Below are 25398 nucleotides of genomic sequence, written 5' to 3' on the forward strand. Positions count from 1 at the left end.
ACTTCCCTACTTCTTTATCCTCTGCAATTGATGTTGGTACATTAGTTGCAATTATCTTCATAGAATGTTGATGATAGCTAACATTTATGTAGCACTTTAAAGTTTGTAAGGCATGTTATATATATTACCTCATTTAGTTCTCACAGTAATCCTAGTAGATTATCATTGTCCTCATTTTATAAATGGTGAGAATGAAATAAGAGAGGATAAGGGTTTTGCTCAGGGTCACACAGCTAGTCAGTGTCACGCTGAAATGCAGGTCTTCTGAACTCCAAGTCCAGTGCTCCATCCACTACTACCTGGTTGCTTACAGTCATCAAGAACAATGTTAGGGGGGGAAGAATAAGTGCCTCAAGAAATGTTTATTTTTGCCTTTGGATGTAAGATGAAACCAGCTCCATTAACTCCTTTATCAGCTTTCTGTCCATTTAATTGCAACTTCTTTATGTCTTCTGATTTCATCTATAGTAAGAATGTCAATAGTGACATGTATCAGTTCCTCCAGGAACTGGACAGTTTCTCCTAAAAGTCATTGTTGGGCAATTATACGTCAATACTATCTGTGGCTAAATTAATGTTTTCTAAGATTTCTGTCATTCTTAACATTCTCTGTCACTTTTCTATCACTCCACTATGTATAATGTAAGTGTGAAGAAGATGCTCAAGCCAGGGGCTGTTGTGTATTTTTATCGACTTCATATTTAGCTAGGGTGGTCATGGGACAGCAGATACAATCTAATGTATACCTGAAGGTTTCTCAACTAGTACAGTTTATGCTCTCCTGGTAAAGCGTTCAAGACCATCATTATGAAGAACTGCAGTGGGGATTTTGACCAATTACAGTAATTAGCTATGAGGAATAGTGTATGTTGTATGAAGTGAGTTCTCAGGTCAAATCCACCCAAATATTCATGTATAAATACAAAAATGCTTTCCTGAAGCCAAAGGAATTATATTGTTTATTACTGGCTGCCTGGGAATACACCAGACCTCAGCTCTCTTCCAGTAATGTGGACAATTGCAAGTGAAGTGGTGTACTTTCCTGAATAAGAAGTCCTACTTCTACACTTTTCCAAGCCTCCCAATTCACTACAGCGGTAATTCCAGTGATGCCACAATGCAGAAAAAAGTTATAAAGGCTCCATTTCTGAGTCAAAGCAAAGAGAAATAACACAAAGAAACTTCGCTGAGTAGGACTGAGTGGGCACTATATTTCCTAATTGGAAATATTCCACGTTTAAGTTACTAATTTAAGGTTTTAGGTATGTTGTTTTAGAGATAGCAGGGGTTCTAGAACAGAGATATCAAACACAGAGCCTATAACACTCATGAGTACAGCCTGAAAGAAACAAAATACAATAGAACATAAATAAAAATGATTGGTTTTCTAAGTGAATATGAAACTTGCAGGGATCTTCACATATAGTCGAGTGGCTGCCATTTCTATTTGTGCGATACCACTGTTCTTAGAAAGCTTTCTAGTTAAGGTAATTTTTATTGAGGATATGAATTCAGGATATTGATTCCTGAAGGGAAAGTACAGGATTCATCTCAGTGCTACCTCAGACAGGTAGCACTGCACAGTGGAGAGAAAGGTGGTTTTAAAGCCAGCAAGACATGGGTTTAAGTTTCATTTCTGACACACGCTGGCTGATTGGCCCTAGGCAAAGTCATTAATTTCTCAGTGCTTATAAGTTGAAGAGATAGTGATGAGGACTTCTGGGGTAGAGCCAAGATGGCTGAGGAAAGGCAGTGAGCTCAAAGACCTTAAACTCATCAGAGTTGCCTCCAGGAGGGACTAACAGACACACCCAACTGGGAGGAGTAATCTATTTAATCTGGGCAGTAAATGAGCCTAACACTCATCAGAATTGGCTCGAAGACCTCAATTTCCTTAGAACTGGCTCAAGGAGGGAATAATTTAATGTACACACTCAATTGGGTGGAGTAATCTCTCTAACCCTGCAGGAAAATAGATGGGGAAGGGGATAAAGAGAGAGGGGCAAAAGAAGGAAGGACAGAGTGGGGGAGGGGACAGACAGAAGCATATCCCTTTTGAAGAGGGATAGGATGAAAGAAGATGGATAATAGAATAAATATCATGGGGAAGGAAACAGGATATAAGGGAAACAGTTAACAATAGTAATCATGAAAAAGAGAAAAGGGGGAAAATTGTACAAAAAATATTTATAGCAACTCTTGGTGGAGGCTAAGAATTGAGAATCAAGAGAATGTCCTTCAATTGAGGAATGATGGAAAAAGCTGTACTATATGATTGTAGTGGATGGTCTTGTGCTACAGGAAATGAGAAACAGGATGAAGCCCCCAAAACGTGGAAAGACTAATGAACATTCACATATAGTGAAGTGAGCAGAGCTGGGAGGATATTGTGCATAGTGACAGTAGTATTGTTCAATGAGCAATTGTGAATGACTTAACTACTCTCAGCAATGCAATGATCCAAGACAATCCCCTATAGAAAAGAACACTTGTGGATTGTACATATATAACCTGGTTGCAATCTTGTGGAGGGAGAAAAATTTGGAACTCTAAATCTTATGAAAATGAATGTTGAAAAGTACCCTTACATGTAACTGGAAAATAAAATAAATGTTTGTTGCCAAAAAAAAAAAAAAGAGAGAGAGAGATAGTGATGACTTACATTATTATTAAGATGACTTTTTTTTTTTTTTTTGTGGGGCAATGGGGGTTAAGTGACGTGCCCAGGGTCACACAGCTAGTAAGTGTCAAGTGTCTGAGGCCGGATTTGAACTCAGGTACTCCTGAATCCAGGGCTGGTGCTTTATCCACTGCGCCACCTAGCCGCCCCTTGTGATGACTTACATTATTAAATGGATATTTAATAATGTAAGTCATCAAAAGTTCCCAATATTAATGAGCCATAATCATAACAATATAATAGCTAACATTTACATCATGATAAGAATTTTGAAGTGCTTACACATCTTCTCCTTATTGTCTGAACATTATAAGAAAACAGAAAACAAGGAAAATGTTTAAATATGAAAAATGATGATGTAAGAGAGGCATGGCTATAGGGATGCCTCAAATACCAATTCAAAGAATTCGTATTTTCTTTGCACTAATAGAGAGCTGTGAGAAATTCTGAGGTTTTGAGCAAGGGAATAATAGGGTCAGCTGTGTTAGAAACATTCCTAAAAAGAAGTATGAGAAGCAGACTTCACAGAGAACTTGACTGGGAAGTTAGTATGAGTCCAGCTGAAAGGTAGTAAGTATTAGAAATAGGGTGGTAGCAGAGAGAATGGAAAGGGGTGGGGGGGTAAATTGGAGAGCTATTTCAGAGAGATTCTATAGACTAAGAGGGAAAAGTCAAAGTTTAGAGTCAGAGTGAGTATAAGAATAGTGGTACTATCAAAAGAAAGTTTTGTTTACTGATAATGTTATGCTATCTACATCAGCCCTTTGCCTACTGCAGTGCTTCTTCAATAAGATCCAAGGCCACACACAAAAAAAGATGAGCTGAGCAATTCACACAGGAAAAACTGAGCTGACGAAGGACACATATTGCCCAGATTGTGACACCATGGATAGGTAATACAGATGAACAGTAAGGTAAGTCCAGAATTGAAGAGGAGGAGAGAGTGGGTTGGATTATACTTGGGAAATTACACAGCACTTTCCATCATCCCAAACTGCTGTTTGCCAGCAAATCCATCTTTCTAAAACTAATATTCTCTTGGTGATGCTAGTAGCTCTGAGGCTGCCAAACATGTCACAATGCTTCACAAACTGCAGAAGGATCAAAATTTCAGGTGACCCAAAGGTTTACAAAAAGATACACAATAACATGACTAATATGTTAATGTTTTTATAATTGCACATGCCTAACCTATCAAATTTGGAACTGAAAGGTTTAAAAAGAAAGAAAGAAGTAATTTTTCTAACCATCATTTAATATTTACCAAGTTGTTTTATTTTCTTTTTCACGTATCTAATTCTCTCATGTCTATTGCAAACTACTTAATGACAAGGGCCATGCATTGTGGTTATTGTAGTCCCTATAGTATAGTACTTGGCATAAACACTCATTTAAAAAAACGGCTGTTTATTGAAAAAGATGAATGATAGTATGAATAGGATTTTGCCAAAAGTAGGATTTTCAGGATAAGTAGTATAAAAGATCATTAGAGAAATGCTTGCCTAGAAATGATGGGGGGGGCCTGTCATACAGGAAGAGAGAATGACAGATGGGTAGCCCAAGTGTTGCACTGGCATCCATTAAATACAAGAAGACTTAAAAGAAGTCTTTGGATTGTCAAGGTCGGAAAAAAGTTTTGGAATGTTAAGTCGATACTCCATGAGAGAAATTCTGAAGGATACGGACAATAATCACATGGGTTGAGAAGGTATGGATGTGTCAAAACTGACACCAGTAGAGGACATTCTAACATCCCTGAGTTCCTAGATCCATATAGGCTTTAGGGTTAAGATGTAACTATCTTACAATCTCATTATGTATGTGAACTTCAAAGATTGCAAAGTTGTTGAGTGACAATGGTGCAATAAGGCCTGAAAATAGCACATTCTCCTATTGGCTTGGGTGAGGTAGGGACACAAAAGATGGAGCTGCCAATTCTAGTATCTCTCTCTTGTTTTGGATTTCTGTGGCCACTCTTTTAGATACTGTAATCACCTCCTGGCTGGTTTCCCTGTCTCTACCTAGTATAGCCTTTCCTTCATACCACTGCCAAATCAATCTTTTTAAAAAAGTTTTATTAATATCTTTTGCTTTGGCATCAGTTTCACCTTCAAATGTATCCCTGCCCATTCCCCTTTCCAGAGGGATACTGCTTATATGAAAGAATGAACAGGGAAAAAAGTGGTTCAGCAACTGAGCCTGACAATATATGATAATCCAAACCCATAGTTCCTCATTTCCAAAGCAGTCTCTCTAATACTGAAATCTTTTGTACTAATTCAACTGTTTGTTGAATTTTTAAAACCCAGAATTCACCAGACCACAGATCTGGAATTAGAAATGAAACCGGGGGGGCGGCTAGGTGGCGCAGTGGATAAAGCACCGGCCCTGGATTCAGGAGGACCTGAGTTCAAATCCGGCCTCAGACACTTGACACTTACTAGCTGTGTGACCCTGGGCAAGTCACTTAACCCCCATTGCCCTGCAGAAAAAAAAAAAAACCAAACCGCCCCCCCCCCAAAGAAATGAAACCAGGTCATGAAAACCAGAATCACTTCAGTAACTGAAGCCCCATAATCACTGAATTTGAGAACTCAGAGGACTTTGGGAATGTTCTAGCTCTCTTACAGATGAAAAAAAAGTTTGATTTTTAAAACTTAGTGGCTTTCTATTGTCTAGAAGATAAAAGGACAGTTTAGTATTCCAGGTCCTGCATAATTTGATACAAATCTACCCTTTTAGATTAAATTTCATATTAATTCCCTTTAAACATTCTATATTCCAGTCAAACTGTACTACTCTCCTACTAACTGCTCCCTGATTATGTCCTGTCCTCTCTTAAGTCCATGTTGTTGTACTAGCTGAACATCATGCCCCTCTATCTTGGCCTGCTGAAATCCTTCTCCTTCCTTTAAGGCTCAGGTCAGGTGTCACCTCTTCTCTTTCGTTCTTTCAGCTAAAACTAATCTATATGTTCTCAAATATTTTTATCATACTTGTCTGGATTTTTCCTAAGATCTTATCACATTATACAAGTATAATACAGAAGTATAATGCTTATTTGTACATATTTATGTATGTAGTTTCCATCCGGAAGAGAATATAAACTTCTTGACTTCAGAGATTGCTACTTTTGTACAATGTGATAAATTGACTATACATACTTGTAAAATAGAATTTTAACAAACTTTCCAAATTAGCTATATATGTTTTCTTTTGTCTGACATTGTGCAAGCTGAAGAAATGTAAACTTTGTAGAAAAGCTGTATGATATATGAAGAAATGATACCCATGTGGAGAAATCAAATAAAAAGGATAATAAACCAGGAGACCCATGCACTTATTAAAAAAAAATCCTAGGTGGACCTAGTTCTACTATTCTCACAAGTCATTCAACCAGCCTTCAAACCTCAGTATCTTCCCTCTTTCTTACTATGCATATTCAATCAGTTGCTAAGTGTTATTGATCTTATTGCCACCATATTTTTCATATCCATCCTCTCCTTTCTTTTCAACTGCCGTCATTTTCATTCAGACCCACCATTACCACTTAACTGTACTACCAAAATAGGGTTTCTAGCCTTTCTAATCTATTCTTTTAAAAAATTAAGTTTTTAAAAAAATTATGAAAGTGACAAACATGGGCAAAGATGAACATTTCAATATACAAAAAACAGGACTATATAAAAACTGAACTATAAGATAGTGCTTTTTAAAAAGTATGCTAAATTTGATGTGATAATAACAAACTGCTTTGTGTGGTTATATTTTCTTATGCTCTCTTCTGTTTATTTTAAATGTTTTATTGACATTTTTTGATCAATATTATCCCTCGCCAATTTCCCTCTTTTTTTCCTAAACTGAAGATCTCCCTTGCAACAAACAGAATTGTCAAGAACAATAAATTCACATATTGGCCAGCACTGAAAATGTATGTCTCATATTCTATGTGTAAACTATCATTGCTCTGCCAAGAAGAAGGCATGTTTTATCATTGGTCTTCATGATTGGGCATTGCATTACCTGTAGTTGTTAAGCCATTAAAAGTTGTTTTCTTTAACATTATTATAGTCATTATAAAAATTATTCCACTGGTCCTGTTCACTTCACTCTGAAGCAGTTCATTAAGTTTCCCTAGGTTTCTCTGAATCTGTCCCTTTAAATAATTTTTAATGGAGTGATAATGTCCCACATTTCTATAGTGCAATAATTCATATGCTTTTCAACCAGTCTTCAATTAATAGGTACTTTGGTTTGAGCTCCTTGCTAACATAAAAAGGACAGCTATACATATATTTTTGTACATATGAGTCTTTTCTCTCTGTCGTTGACTTCTATGTGAATATCCTTAATAGTGATCAAAAGGATCAAAGTTTAGTGACATTTCAGGGGATAGTTCCAAATTGCTTTTCTGAATCATTGGATCAGTTCATTGTGCTCTAGCAAATGTGATTTTCTTTTTCTAGAATTTTTAATAATTTGATGGTTCTGAGATGGAAAATCACAGTTGTCTTAATTTGTATTCCTATTACTAGTAGTGACTGGTGGCACTTTAAAAATATGGTTGTTAATAGCTTCTATTTCTTATTTTGAAAATTGGCTGTTTTAAAATCCTTTAAAAATTAATTAAAAAAATGAAAAACTATTTATTTTCTTTCCCTTGTATCTCCTCCTCCTCCTCTTCCCCACTGGAAAATAAATAAAAAAAAAAATCCCAAACCCTTGTAACACATATGCATAGTTAAGCAAAGTAAATTAACACAATGGTCATGATCAAAAATGTGTATCTTAATCTGAATATTCAATCTACCACCTCTTAATTCAGGGAAGGGTAGCATTTTTTTTTTCCCCAACAATGGGGGTTAAGTGACTTGCCCAGGGTCACACAGCTAGTAAGTGTCTGAGGCTGGATTTGAACTCAGGTACTCCTGAATCCAAGGCTGGTGCTTTATCCACTGCGCCACCTAGCCGCCCCCTAGGGGTAGCATTTTTTATTGGTTTTCTGGAATCATGGTTGGTCACTGCATGGACCAGAGTTCTGAAAGCAGCTCTTATTCTTATATATGTAGAGAAATATATCTTACATATGAGACCATTAGCAGAGAAATCTGATGCAGAGATTTTATTTCCAGTTAACTGTTTCTGCTCTAATTCTAACTGCATTGGTTTTGCGTGTAAAAGCTTTTCAATTTTATGTAACCAAAATTGTCCATTTCATTTTTTATGATCATCTTTATCTTTTGATTAGTTAAGAACTCTCTATATCCATAGCTTTGAAAGGTATCTACTTATCTTCTCTAATTTATTTATGATATGAGTTTTTATTTTTAGGTCATGGATCTATTTTTTCCAATCCATTCTTCACCCAGCTGCCAAAGTCATCTCCCAGATTATTATCAGCACAGACCTGATAGTCTTACTCTCTTGCATAAAAACCTTGAAAGCCTGCCTATTGCTATTGAATAGAAATTCAACATTTTTAGCACTGCTACAAAAAGGCCTTCTAAAATTTCAGGTTCTGGCCTACTATGGGAGTCTTTTCTCATATCACAGCACTTCATACTTCATATTATCTAGCCAAACTGAGCTACTCGCCATTCAACAGATATATCAACAATCTCACCTAGACAGCTAGAGCACAGTGTTGAACTTGAGGTCTAGAAGACCTGAGTTTGATTCCTGGCTTGAATACTTTATTAGCTGTGTGACTTTGGTCAAGCCAATTAATCTGTTTTAGCCTTATTTTTCAAATGGGGATAATCATAGCACCTGATTTGGAAGGTTGTTTTGAGTATCAAATGTGATTTTAAATGTAATGTTCTTGGTAAATCTTAAAATGTTATATGTGTTTGCTATCATTATTATGTTACATATTATAAATGTTATTTTAATTATACCCTATATTTTCCTTCACCATGACTTCTCTAACATTGTTCTCTATCCCTGGGATGACTTTCTTCTAACTCCATCTGCTCAATTGTACCGATCCTGGTAGGCCTAATTCTAATGTCATCTACTTCCATGAATACTTTGCTAGTATCTACAGTTGGAAATATAATAACCCTTCTCACTTCAAAAGTTGCATAACATGCTATTTGTATCTTTTGTATGTGCTTATGTTCTACTTTGTTTTATGAGCTGATGGGACAGAAACAGGAGATATATGATTATTCTTGGTCTAGTGGGAGACCTGGGTTAAAATCATGTCTCAGAGACCTTTCCCTCTGCTTTAAAACCCTCAACCCTGTTCTTTGTTTTTACTGGTCCCTCCAATCCTTCCTTCTACTTTATGCCATCTTCCTTATACTGACTGCACTCTCCTTCCTCCCCTACCTCCACCACTTGGTGAATCAGTTATACTCTATAGAATCCTCTGTGCTTGAATCCCTTCCCCCCTGTCCTATCACTGATTATACTTTGCCAAACTTCAACTTTGGACTCCTGCTCCTATTCCTGTGCAGCTGAATGGAGCTGAAGAAAATCTCAAAACCCTGCAGACTGGGTCCATCACAAATGTGTATTACCTCGTTTCAAATGGACCCTTGCAGGAGCAAGGCAACCCATTTATACTTCTGTAATCACTTAATTTTTTCACTCCGCACAGAGGAATTCCAAACCTTTCTCCTTAAGGGACACATGGCACCTACTTCTGCTGCCTTCCCAGGTAAGGACCTTGCTTCATATTTCACCTAGAAAACCAAGGTCTTTCACCAAGAGCTCCCTAAGTAGCAGTTTGACCAAACTTCAGTGCAAACCTTACGTCCAGGATCAAAGAGAAAATCCTGTTTGACATTTAAAACCATCCCCAACTTTGCCCCTTCCTATTTTTCTTGCTTATTCACACAGCTAACAAGTGTCAAGTGCCTGAGGCTAGATTTGAACTCAGGTTCTCCTGACTCCAGGGCCAGTGCTCTATCCACTGTGGCCCCCAGCTGCTCTTGCCTCTGGCTTCCAGACTCAGCTCAAAGCACAAGTACTGGAGGAGGCTTTTCCTGCTCCTCTGTTCTCCCCTACCATTTTGCCTTTAAAATTACATTCTATTTAATGTCGTCTATGCAAATAATTGTTGGTATGCTTTCTCCTCCAGAGCTGCTTGAGGGAAGGGATTGAGTTTTGGCCTCTCTTAGTAACCAAAGTACTTAGCATGGAGTCTGGCTCATAGTAAGAGAGGTTTGTTAACTGACTGAGAAATACTAACTCTGTAGCCCATGACAAATCATTTCCCATTACATGTAAAGATAGTTCTCAACTTTTGTTTATACAAGCTTTCCAATTTCAGATTTTTCTCCCTCCCTCTCTCCTCCCCTAGACAGCAGGAAATCTGATATAGGTTATATATATATATATATAATAACATTAAACATATTTCTGCATTAGTCATGTTATAAGCGAAAAATCAGAGCAGTGAGGAAAAACTTCAAAATAGAAAAACAACAGCACCAAAACCAAAAGAAATAATATGGTTCATTCAGCATCTATACTCCACAGTTCTTTTTTTTTTCCCCCTGGATTTGGAGATCCTCCTCCATCATGAGTTCCCTGGAACCCTTCTGTACCATTGCATTGGTGAGAAGAATATAGTCCATCACAGTTGATCAACACACAACGTTGATGATACTGTGTACAATGTTCTTTTGGTTCTGCTCATCTCACTCATCATTAGCCCACGCAAGACCCTCCAGGTTTCTCTGAACTCCTCCTGCTCATCGTTTCTTACAGCACAATAGTATTCCATTACATTCATATACGACAACTTGTCCAGCCATTCCCCAATTGATGGGCATCCCCTCAACTTCCAATTCCTTGCCACCACATAAAGAGCAGCTATAAATATTTTTGTACATGTGAGTCCTTTTCCCGTTTTTATGATCTCTTTGGGGAAAAAGACCCAAAAGTGGTATTGCTGGGTCAAAGGGTATGTACAGCTTTATAGCCTTTTGGGCATAATTCCAAATTGCTCTCCAGAATAGTTGGATCAGTTCACAGCTCTACCAACAATGCATTAGTGTTCTAATTTTTCCACAGCTTCTCCAACATTTATTATTTTCTTTTTTTGTCATTTTAGCCAATCTGATAGGTGTCAGGTGGTACCTCAGAGTTGCCAAACAACTCTTTTAAGACTTATGTGATAAATAAGTCAATCATGAAGCATTTTTGGCAATATTAGTTCCTGTCCTCAAGGGCTCATATTCTACAGTGGGAGATAAACATGAAAATCACATGCAAGATGTATAAAAAAGAGATGGAGAGTAGACTTAGACAAAGCAGCACTAACAAGAAGTGGGGGAGATGACTATGAAAGGTATCTTGCAGAAGATTAGACGTGAGCCTAGTCTTGAAGAAAACCCAGGACACTAAGAGGTGAAAATAAGAGAGCAGAGGAATCCCAGCCCAGGGGACGGTCAGTGCTGGGGAAATCACAAACTGTTCAGTGTGCCTGGGTTGTGGAGTTTGTGGAAGTGAATCAAGTATAATTAAAATGGAAAGGTAGGTTTATGAAGAGTTTTAAATGCTCTCTAGTCTTAGAGAAGTTTCTTTTGATCTTGGAGTCAATGGGGAAACACTGGAGTTTATTGATGATGGGGGAATCCTAAAGTCCAAAGCTTTGGGAAAATCACTTGGGCTGTGGCAGTAGGTAAGATGGCAAAGAGTGGTGAGTGACACGAAGCAGGGAAACCAAGTAGAAAGCTTTTGCACTTATCTAGGCAACAGGGGATAAGGCCTGAACTGTATACAGCAGTTGCTGTGAGAATAACGAGAAGGGATTTATCTAAAAAATGTTATAAAGGAAGAGATGACAAAACTTGGCATAAGAAGGACTATATGGAGTGAGAAACAGTGATGAAGCAGTGTTCGTGAGACAGTGGGAGATGGTGGGGGGCAATCAGTAACATGGAAGTTAAGAAGAAAAGGGTATGAATTCTGTTCAGCATACAGAATATGGATTGGTACATAGCTTCCCTATGGAGAATTCCTCAGGTTAATGGAATCACAGGCTTGAGAATGCAAGGAAATTGTCTTAAGAGTTATTTGAGTAGATGCAAATATTACCTCCCCTGCTATAATGTTAGCTCCCACAAAGGAGCTATTTATTTACCCTTTTTAGCTCTCAAGGTGCTAAGCACAATGTTTCTACATAGTGTATAGTTAATAAATATTCAGTGAATAAATGAGGTAGTATTCTAATCTCTCAAAGCACCATGATAAGGCAGCACAACAGGTTTTGTATGTTAGTGACTTGCACAGATAGTTTGTAAATTTGCCAGCACCTCTAAAGTTGGATTCAAATCACTTCTTTATGTATGTGTAAAACTTTTACATAAATAGGAAAATATTATTTCTAACAAATTGGAAGACTAAAAATAGCAATGGAAAAACCATTTCCAAGTGCAGAAAGGTCCATTTAAAATCATTAGAGAGCCCGTAGAATTTCCAAGTAAAGCAATAACAGGTGAGAACTTATTTTGATGCTCACATTATAAATAAACACTAGGCTATGATGTGAGCACATTGAGCACACATCCTCCATCCATACAACTGTGTAGCCATTAATTTCTGCTTGGATTAGTGTCTATTTTTTTTCTAGGTGTCTTGTTTGTTCATAAGAATTCTGGCTCTTTTTCTTCTCCTTTCTTTCTCTTTCATACTCTACCATCTGACTTTTTCCTTTAACAGGCTATTACATGAAACTGAAATGTATTTTTCATTATTTGTTCTATTCACTTGATAGATTTAATGTTCTCTACTCTTAATTTGAAAAGCTGAAGAGTAGTATGTTTTATATTTTTCTCTTTGAAAAAGAATTCCTCAGTCCTGGTATAGACAAAATCACATCTATTTGGCTGTTATTCTTCATATAATTTTGGCTTTTCAACAGTTACTTAATTTTCTTTCACTTAGATTGATAGAGCAGAAAGATGACTCTCTTAAGTGTTCTGGGTGGGAGGGCCCATCTGTGATGAAAAAATCAAGTACATATAATCTATAATGGAAATTTCCAGGTTGACTTATTATCAGATAATATTTTAGAATAACACCATCTCTCTGATGCCAGGGGGCTCACAGAAAAATGTTTTGTGAAAGCTTTTAAAGTACCCTGAGCATTTATTTTCTGTTTCTAGGATGTACTAGTATGTAGTAACACCTCTCAGAGGATCCTAAAATTTTATGCCCCAAAGGGGTCATCGAAGTTATCAGGTTCAAGCCACTTATTATACAGGTGAGAAAACTGAGGTCAGAGAAAGCAAATGATTTACCCAGCCTGAAGAAATCAGAATTTACTTCTGCATTATTCTTACTGTTTTTGTCCTTAAACAGAAAGAGAATAATAGCTAGGATTAGATATTAAAACTTGGTTCACAATCTTGCCTCTAATGCAGTTTATTTGTGCTTATTAGTCAAAAGTTAAAATAATCAGTATTATTAATCACAAATGAAAAGTCAATTTTCATTATGCATCAATGTAGGATCAAAAAAACCACATGGGAGTACTTATGGGTACACAGGATGCCACTGAAATGCCACTATAATATTAGATTATGCAACAGTTCTCTTGCAATGACTAGTTCAGGCAGATTATGCAGCAGTGCATACACTGATGTCATCTGATATAGTACTGAAACACAAGGGAATGCTCTCTTCTGTCTTACCTCCTGTCTGAACAAGAGCAGTGTATCCTTCCTGCCCGAGATAATTTCTAGATGAAATGTTGCTATCAAAAGTTTTCCCCTTTACATGATTCTGATAGGAGGTGAAATTGGTTTTGATCTCTGTACAGCTAGAAAAAGTGGCACTTATGGGACCGGGAAGCACAGAACCAACAGAACATGGGTGTAAGCTGTGCCAAGTCAATGCCATAATGGGGGCTGTAGGAACACAAGATCACACCCATTGAGCTGGGCCTCAGAGGCCTAGCTTCTCCCTCTTATTTTCTCCTTCCCCAGGCCCATCAGCCCTGTTCCTTCCTTTTTACAGATGAAGTCTCACTTGTAAAATGAACTGTAGAAAGAGGATTAGATGTTGAATCAGGGTGTTATTAATTATAGCTGTGTGACCTCATGTAATTCACGCACATTCTTTGGACCTTAACTTGCTGGGTGAGACTTCCAATTCCTAAGATCTCATGTATACCCACTTCAAAAATCACTGTGAAGAGGGCGGTTAGGTGGCACAGTGGATAAAGCACCGGCCCTGGATTCAGGAGTTCCTGAGTTCAAATCCGGCCTCAGACATTTGATACTTACTGGCTGTGTGACCCTGGGCAAGTCACTTAACCCAAAACCCTTTATTAATAATTATTTTGTCACAATTAGTAATCATCAACCTTGGATGAGTAACCCAACATCAGGATTTGCCAATAAATGGTTGGCAGTAGAATAAGAAGGAAAGAAGATTGGAGTGTAGAGAATAATGTTAGTGGTCAGCTAATTTACCTTTGGATCCTTACAAAAATAAGGAAAGTGTAGCACAGGTGATGGCCTTGGAAAGATCTGGAGGTTGAGGTAATTAGAAGTCAATGGGGAAGGGGCAGCTGGGTGGTGCAGTGGATAAAACACTGGCCTTGGACTCAGGAGTACCTGAGTTCAAATCTAGCCTCAGACACTTGACACTAGCTGAGTGACCCTGGGCAAGTCACTTAACCCTCATTGCCCCCCCCCCCCCAAAAAAAAGATGTCATGGGGAATATGAAGAACAGGGTTAGGGAATAATGGAATGATAAAGGATTACAATCATAGAAAGGAATTGTAACATTCTTGACCATGAAAGTGGCACCTTTTGTGGGTGATGACAGAATGAAGGGTGTGATCATCATGTGTGCCACTGAAGTAGAATGTAGGATTCGGTTAGGGAATTTTAATAAATTAAAAAAATTTAATAAATAAGGCTTTGATATTTGATATCTAGCTGCCCCCTGCAGCTAGATAGATGGCACAGTGGATAAAGCACCAGCCCTGGATTCAGGAGTACCTGAGTTACTTGACACTAACTAGCTGTGTGATCCTGGACAAGTCACTTAACCCGCATTGCCCCGAAAAAAAAAAAAAGAATAGAATGTGAACCCTCTGGGGGCAGGGACTGTGTTTTTCTTTTTCTTTGTATTCCCAGCACTTAGCACAGTGTCTGGCTCATACTACTAGTTTAATAAATGTTCGTTGACTGACTGATTATTTACTTATTTTTCTAACATGGATCAAAATACAGTTTGTTTATGGAAAATGAATTTGGTTCAAGAAGAATTTCAAATCATCTCTCTAGCTTCTGTTAGACATGGCCAATGAATGACAGTGTTTCTTAAAAGGGAGGGTGTTGGGGGCGGTGGGGTGTTGGGGGAGGAAATACTGACAATGAGTCACTAGGAAACAATACTGGAAAAATGTACAAAAAGAAAAGGGCAACAATAAGTTTGGATTCACAATGTCTGAGCCAGGATTTTTTTTTTGTTTTGTTTTTGGTGGATCAATGAGGGTTAAGTGACTCAGGGTCACACAGTTACTGTAAGGGGCTAAAATTCTAGCTATACTATCTAAAATCTAATGAATGGTTGCAAATAAATTTTAAGCTTTAGCAAGAGTTTAGACTTTTAAACATTTATTAAGGAGAATAAGAATTTGGTAAAAAGAGAGAGAAAGACCTAGATTCATCTATCTATCTCGGGGAGTTACAGCTCTGCTCCACTCTCCACAGGAGTCCTGACAAAGGAGCCTGCCTCTCCCCCTCTTCCCCCCACAAGCAAATGTCACTTCCTGAAGCCAAAGAGCCCCATGACTTGCCTTCAGACGCCTTCTCCTCATGGTGGAGTTTTGCTACAGTAAATCTCCAGGAAGCGTCATTCCAATTGTTACACTACTAAGTGTCAAGTTTCTGAGGCTGGATTTGAACTCAGGTCCTCCTGAATCCAGGGCTTTATCCACCATACCACCTAGCTACCCCTGAGGCAGGATTTTTACCCATTAGATCATTGCTAATTTTGTCTAGGACTCAAGCCTCTTAATAAAATATAAATACAAATGTGAAGAACAGAATTCAAGACATTTAGTAAAAGTCATTCTGGGACCACTGGGCCTACCTTATAGGCGATGCTGTTGAGCACTTTCATAGCCAAATCTGAAACATCTGGATATGGGTCAGCTGCCAGATGTAGTAGGACTCTCCAAATTTGTGTGTAAACACTATTGAAGGAAACTCCTGATAAAAAGAAAAACAAAAAAAGAGAAATGTTGGAACCAGGTCACTTCTTGGTAGTTCCTCCTTGGATGTCTTTAAGTAAAAGCAATTTCTTGCAAAACAGCAATACTGCAAAGAGTCAAGCAGTGACAGAAGAGCTTCAGTATTATGTTCTTGAAGAGGGCTTGGGAATGAAAGAATCCTAGTGTGAAACTAGCTGATGCAATCTATTTGTTGAGCTTGGTATTTGATTTCTTAAGGTTGAAAATTTAGTTTTTAAAAAGCAGGGAGAAAAATGGAAGGAACAGCTTCAATTTTAAAAAGATTTTAGTTTTTCTGAGATTTGTAATGGTAGGAATAATAATTTTACCAAATTTTATAAATATCTCACCTGATGTGGGTAATTCCATGGATTAAAATACGCACTCTCAATTTCATTACTCTATATACCTCAATACTTCACATCTGTCCCACACCCTTTCACATCTGAGTAGACTGTTTTCATGAAGAAGGAAGGAAGATAAGAGAAAGACAACCTTTCCTAGCATTCAACTTTCTGAAGATGCACCTTAGTTAAACTGGACCTTGGGCAATAGATGTTTCTGGGCTTGTACTTGAAGCCTTTTAGTTTGATAGGATCAGCAAGAAATGAGGCCTCTGTGGGAAGAGATTTCAAAGATGCCCAGTTACTTCTACTCCATAATAAGGTACAGGAATGAGATTTGATGGAAAACATTTTAGTTCATTAATTTAAAATTTATTTGTGCCTCTTTATTTAACCCAACTAGTGTTACTAAGTACCTACTTTTCCCCAGGGATTTTATTTTATTTTTGCAGGGCAATGGGGGTTAAGTGACTTGCCCAGGGTCACATAGCTAGTGTCAAGTGTCTGAGGCCAGATTTGAACTTTGGTCCTCCTGAATCCACTGCGCCACCTAGCTGCCCCTGCTAAGTATGTACTTTTGATAGATACTATAGCAATGGAGAAAAGGAATAGAAAGCATGGTTATTGCCTTTAAGATGATCCTGTTGGAGAAAAAAGATAGGGAGCCATGAAAAATTAATAAATATACAAGGCAATGTTATGATTAACCTTAAAAGTGGTACAGATTACAAGGGCACCAAGAGGGAGAAATCAATGTTCCCACTGGAACTGGGAAGATTTTAGCTTCTTAGAAAACACTGGGTAGGATTTTAATAGGCTATGTGAGAGGTAAAGGAGCATAGGAAGGGATAGCAATATCAACAAAGAATGAAGCAGAAATGGATTTGGCCTATTCACAGGATAGTGATAAATCCATCTGGCTGGAACAGACTTCAAGTTGGGTTACAGTATGAGATCAAATTGAGTAGACAAAATTTTCCCTTCGCTTCTGAAGCACATTGTATAACTTGGGAGTTAGGCAATTTACTTGTTGAAAATGAAGATCTCTGTTCAGTACTGAAAAGGATATTAAAATGAGACTAAACATGTGCCACATTAAATGGGTAGCTAATTAGCAAACGGCTAGTGAATCTTTCTGACATGTTTGGGAAGGTATTTAAATATATTAAGTGTTCTGGCAGATGTTTATCTCCAACTTTAGCTTATATCCAGTGATTTATAAATTCTATGATATTACCATCCTATTTGTAATCTTACTGTAATACTTTTTATGTACAAGGTATTATGTACAATAATGGAGTGAGATTGAGTTTCAAAAATAAGAATGCCAGAACAAAAATGGGAAATTTAATATTCTCTACCTTCAAAGTAGATGATGTGGGAAACTATGCATTTATTTCAATTATTCTGTATTGATCAAAACATTTCTGGATTTCCTCTTTTGCAGTTATCATTAGAGCCTGAAGGAAATCTCCACTCGTGGCAAATCTCTGTCCTTTCAGGGCACATTTGATGTTTGGAAACCATTACAAGTGACCCGGAAGAAAATATGGTGACAATCAAGTTGTATAATGACATTTGGGCCACCTAGTCAATTACCACTGTGGGAATAGATGTTTATAGCTGGTATCAACTAAATATCACTAAGGTTCCTAGAGTTAGTGTTAATTTAATCACTAAGAGGTTAAAAAAACCCGAAACCCAACATTCATTTCGAGGCTGACACACATTACTATTCTGGTTGGTTAGGTACCCTGCATTCAAATTTTCTCCTTGGTCATATTATATAAGTGTATTAACTGAGCAAAGTACATTTTTCAGCACTATGGCACATGTGAAATTACAAATATGTAAGATACTTCAGAAGAACTAGATTTAATATAAACTTGCACTTCAGTTATTTAAGAAATATAGAGGAATTTCACCATAGTTCTGTGAAAAAAAGACGCTAAGCCATACTGAAATAAATCAAGTGGAATAAATCACTGCAACATTTATCTTCCATGAATCCTTTGACATGGTCTTAGTTTGGGAGTAGAATGGGTAAAGCACTTGGAAAAATCCAGATCAAAGAAAAATTTACTTGAGAAAGAGAAAAATAATCTGTGAAAACAGTCAAGAAACCCGGTTGGAAAATCCTCTAAAGTTTGCGTTCTGCTCTTAGCAGGGGTCTCTCAATGTGTCTGGTTCTGTGATAAAAGTTACATAACAAACAGGAAACTGCTACATTGTGATTTCATTTAAGCAGGAAAGACAAAGGTCTTCCTACCTAGGAAGGAATCGATTTTTTAAAATCACCTATTAAAATGTACAGAAGGGGTAGGGTGGGAAAATGGGAATATATTTTCACCTACGCATGTATGAAACAAAGTGGTCAACCATCAAAACCAAAAGGTTCAGTTATTTGATTCCCTTTCACTGTAAGAACATTGAGGAGTGTTTTTAAAGGATATCTCAAACTCATGAGAAGTGGTGCTTTAAAGCTTCTGCTCCCCTCCATTTCTTTTTTCTCTTCTTTTTGGTTGAAAATGAAAGTGGTTTATAGTCCTGATTCAGCTCAGTGATGCATCTGAAGCAGCATGTTGTAAGCCTGTATTGCTGTGACAGTGAAAATGCTGTAAGGGAAGGAACAGCCTATGTGCTAATAATCTCAGTTTGACATCATATAATGAACACCATGATAAAACTGTGAGGAAAAGAATAAGAGATGGCACGGATTATAAGAGTGGTAAAAATGAGGGCTTTAAATTAGATGATCTCTATGATCCCTTCCAGCTCTAGAACTGGTTCTATGACTGGGTACAATGAATAAGCAAATTAAAAATGTGCACTATTAATGGTGATCCCTTTGAATAGCAAGCAGACTTAAAAAAAATTAATGAGTTGATGATGGAGGAAGAGGCTTTATCAACCATTGGAAATCACTGACTTTTCTTACAGAATAACCTTTCTATATTATGGCAGAGCTCATGATTCAATTCAGTTGCAATCATTAGCACAACATAGACAATTTTGATTTTTAAATCATCTTCCCTGAATACAGTGATGGGCACAGCTGTTCATTATGATAGGATATAAATGGGGATAATGAAAAGGAACTAGTATCTTTATCTTTTTTTTGGCTCCCTGGGTCAGTTATAGCAGCTATCATGATTTAAAATATGGTGTTTCCAAAAAGAGACACAATTCACATCACACACATCAGAACAGTAGCAACACAGATTGGGAGCTAGACATAACCAACTCTTGTCTGTCCTAAAGAGGTGGAAAGCATTCTTGAATGCTGCCTCACACAAGAGAAAAAAAAAAAAAAGCAAACCAGGAAACTTGGATGGAGATTTGAGATGCTAGATGTTGAGAAAGGGCTTCTGTATCTGGAAGTAGCTGATATTCCCAAGTGATCTTAAAGTTCTGAGAATATATTTCCACATCTAGACCGAAAGTGATAAAACATCTACCAGATGGTTTTACGGAAAGCTGAGAGCTATGGTCAGAAGCCTTCTAGACAGCTGGATCTGGAACTAGTGGCCACCAGTGAATTCTGGGACGTGTAAGAAGCCTGTCCAATATCTTTATGAAAAATAGAGGATTCGGCTTCATCTGATGATAGACACCTTACAAATCTACTTGGAAGGTGGTATAGATATGGTGGAATGAATGCCGGGTTGATGAAGGATCTCAGTTCAAAATCCACCTTTGCAACTTACTTTGCTTGACTTTGGACAAGTCATATTCCCTATTTGGGCAACAGCTTCTCAATCTGTAAAAGGAGGGGAATGGATCAGACCCACAGACCCATGCCAGCTCTAAAGCAAAGGTCCTAATTGGCGGACTTTTCAATTCCTCAAAAGAATTAGCAATAAAATAAAAACAAAAAAAGAATTAGCAATAGCTGTTTCCCTTTAAGACTGTGATCCTTAAATTGGCATTTTTCTCTGCTTCAGTGAGGTGATCAGAGTGGTAAGGTGGTCTCTTTCCCTACCTCAGGACCATGTTATTATAGAAAGCTGTGGGGTCTGGCTTTTGCTCATTGCATTTGTGCTGTCAGCACCCAGTTCCTGGGTTTCAGGGAATATATGACTTTCTTCCTCCCCTTCACAGGGTAATACATCCTTTACTTCAAACCAGTTTTTAGGAGGAAGGGATGATGCCTGACAGGAGTTTATTTTCCCTTACCATTCATGGCCTGCTGGGAACTACTGTACCTCTTCAATACATAAAGGAATTAAATTGCTCACATGGGGAATAGAGTGTCTTCTATTCTCTCTAATCATGGACAGCCAATGTGCCTCACATAATCTTTCCAGCAAAGATCTTCAGTCTCACAATGACACTCTTAATGATGGCCTTTAATCATGGATTTTTGCTATAAAAACATAATTAATCTTGTGGCATCGGAAAACAATGTTGTTCATTTTCTCAGTACTCTTTTCCGACATGAAGAGATCAGATTAATGGGTTGTAAAACCTTCCCTTCAAATATTCTGCAGTTCCTTCTACAGAAGTACTGGTTATATTCCTCCTTGGTGAATGAGCATCCCCCTACCCCCTAGAGGCTAGAAACAAACATCTTTTATAACAAGAGCAAAAAAAGCCAGTAATTTAGAACTCACAATCATAGGAGCTCTAGAATTATAGAAAGGCATGGCATTAACATTGCTTAGGGTTTCTTCTTTTTAAAAGATTAACCATGGAAGTTTGAAAAGAAAAAGAAAAAAGGGGAAAGGTGCTATCAGCATGGTTTCTAATATTTATTGATGTTAAAATAAAACAAGAAGATATCTAGCAAGTGGAAGACTGAAAGAAGGCTGACCAGGGTGGCATAAATGCTTCACGAGAAGGAATGCCATCTGCAGTTGGTGACTATGGAGATTCAAAAAGAAAGCTTTTTTTTTTTTAATTTAGGAATAAGATTACAGATATGGGAGTTCTAGAATTTCCCTGATTGTGGTCTTTATGGATCTGCTCTTTCTTGAGGAGAGGAGGAAAGGATATGAATGGGGGCAGGAAGAATGGAGAATGGTGGGCATTCAAATAGCATTCCAATAGGATTCCAAAAAGATCGTACTCTTGCAAACACTGTCTAATGAAGAAATGGAGTTATAAGTTTAGGGCTCTTTTAAAAAGTCCTTTTAGGGGAAAATATTTTCAGTAGTAAATTATATCCCAACTAGTTAATTTTCAAAATATGTTCAATAAATGTACCATTTAAAATGCTATTCGATTTTATTATTTATTCTTTTATTTTTCATTATTTATTTATTACTGGATAGTATAGTATCATTTCAATTCATCCCACTTCTGTCCCACTATTTCTTAATGGTCTTTTTTTTTTTTTTTTTGGCGGGGCAATGGGGGTTAAGTGACTTGCCCAAGGTCACACAGCTAGTAAGTGTCAAGTGTCTGAGGCTGGATATGAACTCAGGAACTCCTGAATCCAGGGCTGGTGTTTTATCCACTGCGCCATCTAGCCGCCCCCCACTATTTCTTAAATGATGTATTTTGGGACAAGGATTTTTCTTCATGAACAGCATAGCTAACTGCTTCTAATGTTTTCATTCCTTAAATAAGTTGCTGGAAGTGGAAGTAAACTGATTTGATGAGATTTGTTAGGGCAGGTGAGAAATTATTATTAATAAACTTTTACTGATCACTTATTAATATGAAAGGCATTGTGATAGTCAATGGGGCTACAGAGAAATATAAAATAGAGACTATAAGGACAAAATATAATTTGACTGAAAAAAGAATAGACGATATATGCTCAATGCCAAATGACTGATGAGAAGTGATAAATCAGTTTGGGGAAGGAGAGAGGGCACAGCGGATGGGTCAGTCAGAAAAGGCTTCACAGAAGAAGCAGGAACTGAGGTAGACCTCAAAGGATGAATAAAACATCAACAAAAACAAGGGGGGAAATATTTGACACAAAAAGAAAAATGATGTGGGTTCAGTGGATAGAGTAGATTAGTTTGATTCTAATGATAAGACTGTAGATGAAGTTGTAGTGGGTCAGATTGTGGAAGGTCTTAAATATCAAGTTACAAGCATTAGGCAATAAGCAATGGTGAACAACTGAAGTTTTTGGTGCAGAGAAGTGATGTGTGAAGATGGTTTGTTGGAAGATTAATCTAGTAGTATTATATAGGAGAGATTTGGGGGAGAAGGGTGGTAGTGAATGGAGGTGGAAGACCAGTTGTTAGATCAATGTAAAGTGATAAGGGCTCAAATTGAGCATTAGGAATTGAAAAGATGGGGTCAGTTAGAACTGAAGCATCAAGGTGGGATGTGGTAAATGGGTATGGAGAATGAAGTAGAGAAGATTAAAAAAAAAAAAGACTCACAGTTTAAGGTCTGGGTAACTGGGGGAACAGTGAATGATGCTACTAACAGAAATAAGAACCCTACCATGAGGAACTAGTTTTGTTGGTGGTTGGGGGGAGGGGTATGTGGAGAAAGAAGGAATGATGAGTTTGATGGGAACTTCCAGGCTGCCAAGATTTTGAAAATCTTTCTTAGCACATTCAGTGAACTAGGCTAAGGAGATTGCTATTCTTTGGTTGAAATGAAAAAAAAAAAAAGACTTTAAACAGGCAAATGCTGAAGGTAATGGAATTCTGTCTAGGTTATGAATTTTAAACACTTATATAAGTACCGTCATTTACAGGTGGATATGAGCTCTATCTGATTGAATATGAATGAGGCAAGCTTTGGAGAGTAGCTACTTTGTTTTCTTAAGTTTCCTTTCCTTATCTCTAGCTCATTTTGGGACATTTCTCACCAACTGTTCTAAAGCTTGTCTAAACCACAGATAAAAGAGTAGTTTTCTCCAGCACAAATGCTCACAGAATCAGATTCAATGAGGAAGAAATGATCAGAGGTTTGAGTCTTAGCAAAGAGAGGAAAAAGTAAGGAAGAGCTGGGGAAGAATAACTGACAGTGTTGCAGCTTACTCAGTGGTTAAACTATCCCCTCTAGCTTTTTGTATTATCTTAATTTCTTCTCAGGTTAAAATCTTAAATTTTGTCTTTAGTATAGTGAGAAAGCAAGGATGACATTTTATGTCTGAATTAGTAGATATGAGCATGGAGTGAGGTTGATTAGGGTTTTATTTACACATTGGTCTTATTCCTCTATTTCTGTCCATTCAACAAGCTCTTTCACATTTGAACTTTTATTACTGTCAAAAAACTCTCCAAATGTGCATCATACACAAAGGCACATCATTCCAGAAGGTCAGTATTTCCAAAGTACACCAGCATCTTAAACTTGCAACAATTTTCACCCTTGGCAGCTAGTGGTTTAGTTTTCTACAGGAGAAAATCCTATCATCTTTCTGAGCAATGATTACTTCTTTTCCCCACTTAGTCCAGAAAAGCCATTCAGTAGAGGTTTATAAAATAGCTCTAATGGCATAGATTCAGGACAGGTCAGGATTGGATAGTATTTGTTACAGGGTGCTTAGGGAATCAATGGATGCACAGTAATGGGTATCAGATTTTTTTTTTTCAAAAAGAGAACAGGTTTGGGATAATAGATGTAACAGGATATGCTACTACCTGTTTGAAAAAGATTGAATTGAAATCTTGTAGGCTAGATATTTGTTCCATTAAATACCTACATGAATTCATATGGAAATTCAGCTGAAAAAATGTATCAGTACAGATGAATAAGCCTTAAAATCTGAACTGGAATACAAAAGATGGAAAAATAGTCTTCCAACCTTCCTTCTTCAGCAGGGAGTTTAATTTACTGATCAAATGCTGAATAGTAGGAGACAGAAGACTTCAACAATTATTTCCAAATAAATGTTGATTAGTCCCCATATAAAGAGGGGGTGGCTAAGAGGGAGAGACTCAAGTCCTTCCACCAATGGCTGTATAAGGGAAAGATGTTGGGCTATCTTAGGAAAATTTTCAACTTTTCATTTTATATATGCAGAAACTGAGTGATCCTTGGATCATTTGTTAATGGCCATAGAATGGGACAGTAGCCAGGTTGGTCACTGACTGAACCTCTCAGCAAACCAGGCAACTCTCTGATACTCATAGTTATCCAACAGGTTCCAATCTGCTCTGGTAATAGTGCCATACCCCAAGAGAAAGTTTTCTCATTGAGAATTCCTGATACCAATGAAATCAAAGGTCTAGAACCCTACACCACCTTTAAAAAGGCCAGATGTCTGAGTCCATTGTTTAAAATCAGGGAATATAACTAATTATAAGCAGCGCCAAGGAGAACACAGGTTTTATACCCAGACAGCAGCACAAAGCACTTAATGGTGGTAGAGTGGAAAGAACAATGGATTAGACTGGGATTGAGAAAACTGTGGTTTGAGTCCTGAGTGAGACAGTAGCTGCGTGACTTTGGTCAAATTAATAGGTTTACACAATTTTAAGCTGGGAGGGGCTTTAGAGATGATCTAGCCCTATCCAATGTTCTGTCTCTCCTTGCCAACTGAACCAAAAACTTCTGGATAGCAAAGTACAATAATGCGGACTTACAAAACATGGTTGCCTAATTTTTTTTAAAACAACAAATAGAATTTTGGGTACATTGGGTATTAAATGGATTTAATGGACTAGAAAAGGAAAGCGGATACACAAAATATAAGAGAAATAGTCATTCAACATTTGCTAGCAGACCTCCAATGAAGAAGAGACTAGCACCTCTGAAGGCAGTCCAATCCATTTTTGGAAAGCTTTAATACTTAGACTCAGATGACTTAGAAATTTATGACATTCTCCTTTTTTCAGGGGTGCTATATTGCCTCTGATTCCTTTAGTTTTCAAGCATCAGTAGTGAATTTTTTGATTGGTGTTGAATTGTTAATTTTGATCTTTGTACTTCTTGGTCTTGTATCATCTTTATCTTTTTACTTTTTGACTTCTGATTTCAATTGCTAATTAAAAGAATTGAGAATTTCTGACACAGTTTTGTATTCTGTATTCCTTTCTGAATGTTTCTTTTCTGCTGCCTTTAATTGGTCATTATGTATTTTCTACTATGTGTGTGAGCTAGATCCTGATGTCTTCTTTCAATATCTTACTGTAGATATTCAATAGCTCTCTCAAGTTGCTTCTGCCATGATAGGGTTTAACATCTTTCCTAAGGAGTATTACTTGATAGTTCCATCTTTTCTCCTATGGTTCTCCATGGCAACAGCTCT

General features: G+C 37.4%; 1 protein-coding gene across 3 annotated transcripts in view; it reads right to left on the reverse strand.

Moving 5' to 3' along the window:
• Positions 1-25398, reverse strand: part of RPTOR (regulatory associated protein of MTOR complex 1) — a 505620-nt gene that overhangs the window by 108985 nt on the left and 371237 nt on the right. For all 3 annotated transcript variants that reach the window (XM_044002818.1, XM_044002819.1, XM_044002817.1), the window contains exon 21: positions 15747-15865. In XM_044002818.1, coding sequence (XP_043858753.1) covers positions 15747-15865 — 119 coding nt within the window. The remainder of the gene's footprint in view (positions 1-15746; positions 15866-25398) is intronic.

Source organism: Dromiciops gliroides, chromosome 4, assembly GCF_019393635.1.
Source record: "Dromiciops gliroides isolate mDroGli1 chromosome 4, mDroGli1.pri, whole genome shotgun sequence".
In the NCBI taxonomy this organism is placed as follows: Eukaryota; Metazoa; Chordata; class Mammalia; order Microbiotheria; family Microbiotheriidae; genus Dromiciops; species Dromiciops gliroides.